The sequence below is a fragment of the Lissotriton helveticus genome, chromosome 12, assembly GCF_964261635.1.
Source record: "Lissotriton helveticus chromosome 12, aLisHel1.1, whole genome shotgun sequence".
In the NCBI taxonomy this organism is placed as follows: domain Eukaryota; kingdom Metazoa; phylum Chordata; class Amphibia; order Caudata; family Salamandridae; genus Lissotriton; species Lissotriton helveticus.
This window is the reverse complement of record NC_136073.1, coordinates 248,684,178-248,696,554: the sequence shown is the minus strand read 5'-3', so window position 1 is coordinate 248,696,554 and position 12,377 is coordinate 248,684,178. Positions and strand designations below refer to the sequence as shown.

The window sequence follows — 12,377 nt, the reverse complement described above, 5'->3', positions numbered from 1 at the left end:
GCATCCACATCCACATACCCTAAGAGCAGTCACGTTTAAGTGGTCAAAGATAGGCAACATACAGGCAACCTAAAAGTTGCAATGTCCTGCCAATCGAAGAAAGGTGAAATCCTGGCAACCGAAGAGCCACCAGCCAGTCTAAGAGCAGACAGAAGGCGATGGTATAAGATGGGTCACACATTCCTTATCAAAGCCCACCCGTGCTGACTATTTAAGAGAAGACACAACCAAACAATCTAAAAGCAATCATATATAAGAAGGAGAACTAGAACAAGCAAAATTAAGGCACGTAAGAGTAATAACAATCTTGCAATCTATGACCAACAACATCTAGGCTATCTAAGGGAAGTCATAGCTAGGCAACCTTAGATCAGTCACTTTTATGTGACCAAAGATCACCAACATCGGATGTATGACGTTACAACGCACACTTTTACAACGCATACCTTTACAACGCATTTTTTACACCGCAACATCCATTACAACGCACACCATTACAACGCATACCATTACAACGAATTCTTAGAAACTACATTTACAACGCATTCCTCTACAACGCATACTACATTTACAACGCATACCATTACAACGCATTACATTACATTGCATATAAGGTAAGTGTTGGATAGTGTAGGGTTAAAATTACTATTCTAACTCCAGGGGGTGCAACAGTAGGGAAAGTGTTGGATAGTGTAGGGGTTAAAATTACTATTCTAACTCCAGGGGGTGCAACAGTAGGGTAAGTGTTGGATGGTAAGTTTTGCGTTGTAATGGTATGCGTTGTAATGACTGCGTTGTAATGGTATGCGTTGTAGTAGTGTGCGTTGTAGTGTCATGCGTTGTAATTACTGCGTTGTAAATGCATGCGTTGTAATAGATTTTGCGTTGTAAAAGTTTTGTTGTAATGGTAGTGCGTTGTAAAAGTTGCGTTGTAAAGGTTTTATACCCCAACATCCAGCCAATCTATGAACAGCCACACCCAGGCATCCTTAAAGCAGCAGAGTCTAGGCAATTGTAGTGCAGGCACATGTATGATCAAAGAGCAGCAACACCTGGCCTGTCTGAGAACTGTAACGTCCAGGCAATCAAAGAGCAGCAAATCCACCCTACTCAAAGAGTAGTCACTTCTAGGTGTGCTACTAAGGGAAGCCACAAGTAGGCAATATACAAACAGATACATCCAACCAATCCAAGCGCAGCCTCACCCAGGCATATTCATGTCTAGATACTCCATGAGCCCTCAACCCATCTAGGTGCAGTCACAAGGAGGCAATATATGAGCAGCCACATCCAAGAGTAGTCGAGTCTAGGTACTCTAGGAGAATCCAGCCAATCGAAGGACAGCCCCAAGGATGTAGCATATGAGCAGCCACATCCAGCCAAACAAAGACCAGCCATATCCAAAGAGAGTCATGTCCAGGTGCTCTAAGAGCATACAAACAATCTAAGGGCAGCCTCGAGGAGGCAAAATATGAGCAGCCACATCTGGCCAATCTAAGAGCAGTCACAAACAAGAGTAGTTATGTCCAATTACTCTATGAGAACACAACTCTTCTAAGAGCGCCCACAAGCTACAATATAAGAGCAATCACTTACACCAATCTGAAAGCAGCAAAGTATGTGTCTCTAAGAGCAGCCATATGCAAAAGCAGCCATGTCCAAGTGCTCTAAGAGCAACCAACAAGACTAAGGGCCGTCACAAGCAGGAAATCTAAACACAGTTGCATCCAGGAAATCTAAAAGCAGCAACATCTAGATGGTCTAAGAGCAGCAACATACAGCCAGTCTCAGAGCAGCAACATCCAGCCGGTCTAAGAGCAGCAACATCCAGCCGGTCTAAGAACAGCACCATCCAGCCAATCTAAGAGCAGCAACATCCACATAGTCTAAGAGCAGCACCATCCAGCCAATCTAAGAGCAGCAACTTCCAGCCGGTCTAAGAGCAGCAACATCCAGGAGGGTCTAAGAGCAGCAACATCCAGCCAATCTAAGAGCAGCAACATCCAGCCAATCTAAGAGAAGCACCATCCAGACGGTCTAAGAGCAGCGCCATCCAGCCAATCTAAGAGCAGCAACACCCACACAGTCTAAGAGCAGCAACATCCAGCCGGTCTAAGAGCAGCAACTGGAGGGTCTAAGAGCAGCAACATCCAGCCGGTCTAAGAGCAGCAACATCCAGCCGGTCTAAGAACAGCACCATCCAGCCAATCTAAGAGCAGCAACATCCACATAGTCTAAGAGCAGCACCATCCAGCCAATCTAAGAGCAGCAACTTCCAGCCGGTCTAAGAGCAGCAACATCCAGGAGGGTCTAAGAGCAGCAACATCCAGCCAATCTAAGAGCAGCAACATCCAGCCAATCTAAGAGAAGCACCATCCAGACGGTCTAAGAGCAGCGCCATCCAGCCAATCTAAGAGCAGCAACACCCACACAGTCTAAGAGCAGCAACATCCAGCCGGTCTAAGAGCAGCAACTGGAGGGTCTAAGAGCAGCAACATCCAGCCGGTCTAAGAGCAGCAACATCCAGCCGGTCTAAGAGCAGCAACATCCAGCCGGTCTAAGAGCAGCAACATCCAGCCAATCTAAGAGCAGCAACATCCACATAGTCTAAGAGCAGCACCATCCAGCCAATCTAAGAGCAGCAACTTCCAGCCGGTCTAAGAGCAGCAACATCCAGGAGGGTCTAAGAGCAGCAACATCCAGCCAATCTAAGAGCAGCAACATCCAGCCAATCTAAGAGCAGCAACATCCACACAGTCTAAGAGCAGCAACATCCAGCCGGTCTAAGAGCAGCAACTGGAGGGTCTAAGAGCAGCAACATCCAGCCGGTCTAAGAGCAGCAACATCCAGCCGGTCTAAGAGCAGCAACATCCAGCCGGTCTAAGAGTAGCAATATCCACCCGGTCTAGGAGCAGCCATCCAAGAGTAGCCATGTCACGTATTTACTGTGTGTGGTAAATACCTCACTCCCATCTCGCCCGCTTGTACTCAACCCAGAATGCCTTAAAATACTTCAAAGAGCCCTATTTGTGAAAAATGTATTTGGTGATTGCAGTTGTGGAGTTTCAGGAAGGAGAATCGGGCAGTGAGTATTTTAGAGCTGTATTTGTTGTTAATTAGCACTTGTACCACACACAGGTTATATAACAGTGACGCTGCAGGCAATCAATGACAGAAATGTTGACGCCAACATCTGTGAAGGCAAGCCATTGTCATTGATTGTGTAAAAACACAGATCAAAGCTGCTCACATGTCTTTCATTGTGTTGGACCATTTCCTAGGAATGAAGTGATGGAACGTCTCCTGCGGTCCTTTGCAGTGCAGCTCTAGAGCAACAGTTTATGCCACACACTCATAGATGTCAGTTCACCAAAATGCCAAGGGAAGTGGAGGTGTCATTATACCCTTTGACACCTGATGACATCATAGGGTTAACCCCTTGCTCCATACTTATCCCTTCCAGAACCTTCAATTTGCTGCCAGTAGAAGTGCAAGGTGTAAAATAAACTTGACTGTTAAAACCCTGTTTTCTTTCTATTTCTATTTCTGCCCCATCCTCACGCCCAACACCACTTGTGGCAAGGGCAATACAAGGGGTACCAATGGGCAAGCCAGGGGTAGCAAATGCCATTTGTGGATACCACCAAGTAAAGTGCATGCACACACACACAAGCAACACATAGAGAAACCAGAACCACATACTGCCTCCTCCTGACACTATGGGAGGAGCCACCACCATGAAATATGAAATCCTGACAATCTAGAGCAGCTGCATCAAATGTGTGGTATCCCAATATCACAGCTGAACTAGCCTGTAAATATATCATGATAATAAAATCCAGTCTCAAAATATTGTCACAGTGGAATTAATAGTACAAATGTCACACTTGACTTAACGATATTTTGGTATCCAAAATATTCCCGATATAGCTGCAGGTCAATATTTCGCCTGCGATAATGTGACATAGCACACTTCAATATAATCAACCACACACCACCTCAAAAACGCAAAGATGAATCACATGCAGGCAATATAAGTACTGCCCTTTACAGGCAATCAAAGAGCAGCCAAATATAGCAGGTCTTAGACCTGAAGGCAGCATAAGAGCAGTCATGTGCAGGCAATTAAAAAGCAGCCACATTCAAGAAATCCACCAGAAGCTCACAGGAGCAATCTAAGCCCAGGTACATCCTGATAAGACTACACCTAACCAGGCGTTGACCAACCACAGCCTAACAATCAATGATAAGCAAATGATAAACAATCAAAAATCTGCCAGATCCAGGAAATCTAAGAGCCACAACATACCGACGAAGATCAGGCACATCTAGGCAATCTCAGAGAAGCAGCAAACAGGCAATCTAAAAGTGTAATGTGCAAGTAGTTTAAGAGCAGCCACAAGGCAGTTAAGAGCAGCCACTTCTAGAAAATCTAAATACTACCAGGTAGTTTGAGAAGATTCACATTGTCTCAGCACTGCAAGGACTGCCATATCGCAGTCTATCCTACCCTTCGATGCTCCCACACGGAACACGCCCTCAGAAAATACCCTATACCCTCTCCAGTCCACACTTACCAACATGGGCAGCACATGTCTACCGTCTGCCCCATCATGAAGCTCCCCCTTTGAGGCATTCCTACAAGAACTGATAAGCTCTGCACCAAAGTACTAAGAAGCCATGTGATTATCAAACATTGCTATAGAAAGAAACATCTAACATAACATATCCTGGCAACCCATGAGCAGCCAAACACAGGAACTCTAAGATCACTTTCATAAAGACAACATGGGAGTAACAACCTCCAGACTGGCAAAGTGCAGCTACTTCCTGGCGATTCAAGCACAGACATATCCAGAGAATCCATGAGCAACCAAATTCAGGCAATAAAGGAGCAGCTATGCATGGAAGTTTAGGAGAAACCACGCGGTAGCTATCTAAAATAAGGACAGCAACAGCTGGAGAGCCAACACCAATCCACATCCAGGTAATCTAAGACCAGCCACATATGAATAGCAACATTTAGCCAGGAAAAGAGAAAAAATACCCAGTCAATCTAAAATAAATAAAATTGATGTATTCAAAAGGCATCCATTTCTAGGTAATCTGAAAGCATTCACATAACGTAAGAGCAGTCACGTTTAAGTAGTCAAGGATCAGCAACATACAGGCAACCTAAGAATGGTAAAATCCAGGCAACCGAAGAGCAACCAGGCGGTCTATGAGCAGCCAGAAGTCGGCGATAATAGACTGGTCACACAGATCCAATCTAGTCTAATCAATCAAAGAGCAGCGTTGAGCAGCCAATTAAAAATAAGTCACATCCAACCAATTTAACATGTAAGCAAGTGAACTAAGAAAAGCAACATTGAGTTACGTAAGGGTAATAACCTTCGGGCAGTCGATGGGTAGCTATAACTTGGCTATCTAAGAAAAGCCACGACTAGGAAATCTTAGATCAGTCACTTGTGTGTGACCAAAGAACACCAACATCCAGGCTATCAATGACAGCCACACCCAGGCAATCCTAAAGCAGCAACATCTAGGCAAGCTTAGAGCAGGCACATGTATGCTCAAAGAGCAGCAACACCCAGGCAGTCTCAGAACTGTAACATCCAGGCAATCGAAGACCAGCCAAATCCAGCCAGTCGAAGAGCAGTCACTTGCATATGATCAGAGATCAGCAGCCTTCTGGCGAACTAAGAGGAGTAGCATCCAGGTAATAGAAGAGCAGCCAAACCCATCGCTCTCAAGAGTAGTCACTTCCAGGTATTCTACGAACACCCAAGCAGGCAAGATACAAGCAGCTCCATCCAACCAATACAAGACCAGCCACATCCAATCAACCCAAGACCAGCCACATCCAACCAACGCAAGACCAGCCCCATCACGTCAAGGTACTCTAGGAACACCCAACTAGTCTGAGAGTAATCAGAAGGAGGCAATGTATGAGCCTTCACATATAGCAATCTAAAAACAGCAAAGGCCTGTGACTCTAAGAGCAGCCACGTCCAAGAGTAGTCATTTCCAGGTATCCTACGAGCACTCAACTAGTCTAAGGGCAGTCACAAGCAGGCAATTCGTGAGCAGATATAAGCCAAAAGTAGGTACCAACAGACAATCTAAGAACAACCATGTCTCAAAACATGTAATGGAGCTACAGTCAAACAGTTACAAAACCACACCAAAAATGTGTATGATCCTGGTATTATGGAGGGCTGAGACCAAGAAGATATTCTAGAGTTGTACCGCAAGATCATGTGCACTAGACATCTATTGACAGGGAGCAGGATAAGTTGAACAATAGACTTTGAAGCACCTTCGGGACCCTCTGAGCATGCAACTCAACAGGTATTTTAGGCAAATCAGTTCACCAAGGGCAACCACTCAAGAACCTACAGCCCCCAACTCCCGCCAAAGAAACAGTGAAAATTCACAAGAATGTGGCCGGACAAACCAGCCAGCCATAAGATTGATCCTGAAAGCAGGGAGAGCATATAGTTAGGAAGCATATTTAGTAGCTGCACACTTCAGTGGCAGAGGGATGAGAGATACAGTCAGTGTCGGGAATGAACGCTAAACAAGGAACTGTAGCAAAAAGCAGCCAAAGGCAGAGCCCCAAACATAGAGAAATGTGCAGTCAGACATCAGCAACAAAGGGGTGACTGTGTAGCCAAACCTGGACTAGCTTGCATCTCCCTTCTTCGAGTGAGTTTATCCTTAGGAGAGGGTCTGTAAAGAGAGCACTGGTGTCAGAAGCTCACCAGCCACCATTAGTAATGTTGAGGCGGACCTTCTGCGCAAACACACTCTTAACGACCTCGTGGCTGGACCCAGGATGAAGCTAGAACAAAGACAGCCTGACCAAATGCACTTTGTGGGCCTGCTCTTCTCACCATCCAACGCCTAGGCGGTAAGACCTACTTCTTTAAAAAAAGCACGAAAACCGAGCAAGCACACCATCCCTTTCTTTTGCGTCACAAACAGAAGGACCCGCATATTTTAGATAAGCTTTTGATCAAGAGGCACACAAAACAAGGGGAAATGATCCACCCTCCATACAATTTCCTCACAATTTCTCCAAACTTCATGTACCTTTCTTCCCAGGCCATGTCAGCGCCATATAGCTCATATTTGACTTTAACACAACATTCACAAAGCTGCCAGAATTTCTAGGTCCATATGTGGTGGGAAACTCATCTAGTCCAGTTTTTGTTTTGCGTTCTGGGACTGATAGTCCTGTTTTCCAGTATGAAATCAGGAATGCGCGCCCCAGATTGCATAAATGAAATAGAAAAAAAAAACTGGCTTAGATGAACTACGACTAGACCTGGGAAACTTGAGATCTCTGGATATCATATGAGGTATACAAGACATGGCAACCCATGATATAACATAGTTTTTCTAACAAGTCTGAGATCTAAAGAGGAACATTTGACCTCCTTCAACCCAAAGACTTGGAGAGACAGTACATGGCGAACGCTACATCTCTCTACACCTAAATCACGCAACTCCCTTCCATGACCTGCACATCCATTCATTGAGGAATCCTTGTATTCCTTGAGTAAAGGAATTCCCTTGCTCTCGACACCGCTGATCGGAGACAGTTTGGGTGGCATGTTGCACATCCTTCCCCCTCTCCTGCACCCTAGAGGGTGCTGCCAGCTCTCTCGGCTCACCAGAGTTCCAGCGATACCCGACTCCTACCAGGAGCAGAAGACTATCTCCTTGAGGGTCTTCCGAAGCTCCTGGCTCCTGAAGGCATAGATGATGGGGTCTATCACAGAGTTGCATATAATAAGGATCAGAGACAAGTTAAAATAACTGAAGACGCAGGTGCATATGGGGTTCTTGGGGCAGGTGACGATGAGCGTGAGATGTAGGAAGAAGGGCCCCCAGCAGAGGAAGAAGATCCCCAGCAAGATGGTGAGGGTGATGGCCCCTTTTAGGCTTGTCATGTGAGGTGTGGACCTCCTCTTGTTGAGGTTTTGGATTCTTTTGGCGTGTTGGCGAGCCAGCACGAACATGTGGATGTAGAGGGTCACCATCAGACTGAGCATAAAGAGGAAGAAGCTGATGAGGCAGATGATGACTGCGTTGCTGCTATGATAGGCGATGAAGATAGTGCTGGAGATGGTGCTGAGCACCCAGATTAGGATGATGATGATCATTGCCCGCCGGAAAGTCATGATGTTGTGGTAGCGCAGGGCATAAAAGATGGTGATGTAGCGGTCCACAGCTATCACCCCAAGGAAGGAGAGTGAGGACACCACTGAACTGCAAATCATCATGTCAAAGATATTGTCCATCTGGCGCAGGACATTTTGGGGTATGTGCACAACCCCATGCTGTATCATGAGGATGACTAAGGTCTCCACAAGGTGACTCGCGCTGACTAACATGTCAGATACCGCAAGACAACATATGAAGAAGTACATAGGGGAGTGAAGGTTCCTGTTCTTCAAAATGGCTATCACCACCAAGATGTTTTCCAGCAGGCTCAGCAAACTGAGAATCACAAAAAGCTCATTAGGGGTGTAGACCCCAGTACAGGTGTTGTTAGTCACGTTGATTGCACTCTGGTTGGTGCCATTCACGGTGGTACTCAGAAAAGGTACGGCGGACATGTCCTGGCGATGCCTTGAGCTCGGCAGACCTTTCTGTAGAAGACACAAATAACATCAGTGATAGACTTACAGCCAATCAGAAAATCAAAGGTGAAATCTAAGAGATTTGCGAAGTGCTAAAACCTCAGCATTGCAACATTAGGCAGATAACGTGAGTTTTTACTTCCTTCAAGAAAGGACTGAGTTGGTGGATGCATCTCGTCTAGTAAGGAGAGAGCGCTCAACTATCGGAAAGGTTCGACTGCCTGCCTTTCATTTTTTTGCCCTCAGGAGGAATAAGGAGGTTTTATTTGACAATTTGCAAACTTTAAAGCACTTTACGGGTGATACAGATGCAATTTGTGCTTTAAATAGCTTGAGCTCGTCCATGCACAGTCTTGTGAGTGAGTGTCAGAGGTGGTTTCGGGAGGCGATTGGAAGAGTTTTATAGAGGTGTGTGTTTTAATCAGGGTCTGCCATTTTACCCACCAACAAAACAATGTGCTCAATTTTTATTGCCTAGGACTACTATGCCCTACTTCCTAGACCACTCCACTAATGTAGTCTGGGAATATGGGTACCAGCAAACACAATGCATTATATACAAACTATAGGGATGTCTTTTACTAGCTTAAACTCCAAACATTGATGAGATGTAGGTTGAAAGCCAATGTCCGCTTAGTCACAAGCCACAGAGATCAGCGATAGAGGCAGTGATAAGATGCAACAGGGCAATAAGTGTTGCAAGACTTAAATTGCAGGACCGCCAAGACTTGGTCGCCAATTGATCTATAATTCGACAACTACTCCCACACACATCTGAATACATTTTATGCTAAGTTCATATCCTTAAGCTATGCATAAAGCACACCTGGAACCTACCTGAGCAGGAGAAGAGTGCAACACCAAAAGCCTAGGTGGGTTTGATCCAGTGACGAAGGCCAACTGAGAAGGAGAGCTGGAAGGCGATCTGCCAGTTGGCAAATCCTCACTTTGAGACAGAAGTACTTTTGAGCCCCGCAAGCAAAGACAAAGGCACCCTGTCTCTTTGGAGCCTGGCACGGGTTCACACACCCATGGGTGTGACAAAAACACAGGTCTCTGAAGGAGCTGAGAAGTCCTTATCGATGAAAGATATTCGGACTGTGGTCTCCAGTGGGATCTTGCAGGTGCTTTTGACATGCCCAATTTTATGAATGGGGCTTCCGTTCTCCACCTTGCAACCCGGGCTTCACCCTACATTCCTTCCCACGTCCAGCTCTCTCCTTCCTCCGCCAGCCTCCTGCTCTCTGATCGGCACTTGTTGCGTCCCCCGGGCGGCCCAGCCCCTGGTGGGTCGGTCGGTCGCGGCCCCGTGCTAGGCTCAGAAGTTTCGCCTCGGTCCTTTGCGGGATCGCACACTATCAGGCTGGTAGGGCGCCCCCACTGCTTTCCTGTTCATGTGCAGAAAGTAATTGATTTGCAGAGGTTAGGCGGAAGAATGAGCCCTTTCTCCCGTCCTCAAAGGCATTTCTTTGACATCCCCCTTCGAGTGAGGATGGCTGAACACATGATAGCATCCCGGTCAACAAAGGCATTGATTGGCAGAAGACATGTTATGAAACCGACCCACAAATAGAAGTGCGTTCGTGGTCCTACCCCATCCATCTCTTTATGCACACACTCCGATGGTATCGACCCAGGCACGGGGGGGGGGGCGAGAGAGGGGTAGGTCATGTTAATTCGTGTCAAGTGATAAATTAGAAAGCAGGCTACGTTTAGCTAACTAGTGTAATCTTATTAGAAGGAACTGCCGGAAAGTGCAGGAGTTTTAAAAACACGGCGGCCGACTTTGGGAATTCTCTTTCTGAGAAATCCCTAAAGGACGCGTCGCCTCGAGCAAGGAGTGTCACGTTAGCTTCCGAATGCGGATTTTTTTTCAGTACTGGAGGCCCGTGGAGCATTCCGCCATGTCAGGTCGCTGACCAGACTCAGTGGGAAGGGATTATAAAAGTGGTGGCCTCGCATACGGGCAAAAACAACAGTTGGTGGACAGAATGCAGAACAATGTCATACATTCACCCCAGTACAGAGATCTGGGCCTAAATCCATCGTTTTTTTTGCTCACCATGCCATTCCAGTTTGAACCCAGCCATATGCAAATCAGTCTTGACCCTGTGTCTCATGGGAACAGTCCAGCCCAAACTGCCAAGCCATGTCTTTCCTGGACCAGAATCATGCATCCTAGGACCGGTTTCGGGGTTTCACCCCTCTTCAGCCAGGATAGCTTGATTTCAGTGACATGGAGAGCACAGGACCCACTGTCACCCACATCTGGGCATACCCCTACCACTCGGGGTGACAAATGCAAAAACAACAGTTGATGGACAGAATGCAGAACAATGTCATACATTCACCCCAGTACAGAGAATACGTTGCATATGTCACATAGAACACTGTTGGCTTCTTTACGTCTTAGGTCCAGCTGCTCAGGTAACACTGAGGGGTGGACATGGCGTCACCAGTGAGGAAGGGGTACATGGTGGGAGTGACGCCATTTTATAGGACCAGATTCGAGAGGCCAGTGGGATGGACTGGCCCAAAGGGCAATCATGCTGACAGATCACTGCATGGGCTGTGTTTTTGGCTATTTGTGGGCCGGTTTTGGGGTCTGGTGGGTTGGATTTATTGTTGATATCTCTGTTATTACAATAAACATTGCCTGCAACAAGCACAAATGCATAGTCTTCCATACCTTGCAAAACACTTACTCAACAGTAGTTTAGATCGCGTTGTTATTGTTTTCATGTTGCACAATGGAAATGTGATGACGAATGATTATGAAACTGGCTTCCCACGTCTCTAATGCTCCTACGCTGCGTGAAAGTCGCGTGATGATGCGAGAAGGGCAACGCTGGTTCCAACGTCTTTAATGCTCCGGCGCAGGCTCCTACGCGGATAAAAGAATGTTCACAAATCCTCCAGTCTCGAAGTCGAGAGTTTTCAAAAATTGCCGCTTGAAGTAAGCAAAAATTACTTTCAATCTTTCCGCTTTACGAAATCTGCTGTTTGAAGTAAACAATTACGCTTTTAATTTCCTTGCTTTAAACAAAATCTGCTTCCGCTTCCCATTAAAGTTGTTGAAATCTCTGCCGCTCCGGGGTAATCCTGATAATGCCCACTCGAGTCTTACAGCTGAGTCAAAATTGAGGAATTACTTCTTGTTCCTCTGATGCAGGTAACGAATCCCGCCCGTCGCCAGTGTGAGAAAGTCGGATAGCAGAATAAATACGCAGGAGATGAGTTATAGTTGGACGAGATTTATTAATATGCTCTCGTCTTCAGGTACAGGCTTCTAATGACCATAACAGTTCTAACTCCCTTACTTCCTACATTCTATATATTTAAGTCATAACAAAGCATCCCTACATTCCCTTTAATGCACAAGCTTGTCACGAGCTATCAAACAACATAGCGCTCGTGACAGCTCACACAAAGCATATGTACATACCCAACAAACAGGTCTTTACAAGTTTAAAACTTCCTTAATTTGCAAATGTTGCCACTTTTTTAGCTTTTGGATTTCCTAATGGCAGCCACTTTTAATTTGCTGCCTGGGCCTATTTGACATCTCCGACTCTGAAGGCAAACAGTGGCCTCCGCATTCATGGCTTGTGCCTTTAGTTTGTTGTCTCACTGTTGTGTCTGAGGTACATCCCACATGTCAGGAAATAGCACGTCATGGCACTTTGTTTCCAGCTATTGGCTAGGAGCCAGGGCTCACTGTGATGT

General features: G+C 46.1%; 1 protein-coding gene across 1 annotated transcript; it reads right to left on the bottom strand.

Moving 5' to 3' along the window:
• Positions 1–7,703: 7,703 nt before the first annotated feature.
• MC1R (melanocortin 1 receptor) lies at positions 7,704–8,627 on the bottom strand. Its single transcript, XM_078669224.1, has one exon. The coding sequence runs from the start codon at positions 8,625–8,627 to the stop codon at positions 7,704–7,706; it is 924 nt and encodes a 307-aa protein (XP_078525350.1).
• Positions 8,628–12,377: the final 3,750 nt, after the last annotated feature.

What these genes read in the sequence shown, in the direction of transcription:
- MC1R (XM_078669224.1), bottom strand. Translation starts at nt 8,627, where the DNA reads ATGTCCGCCGTACCTTTTCTGAGTACCACCGTGAATGGCACCAACCAG.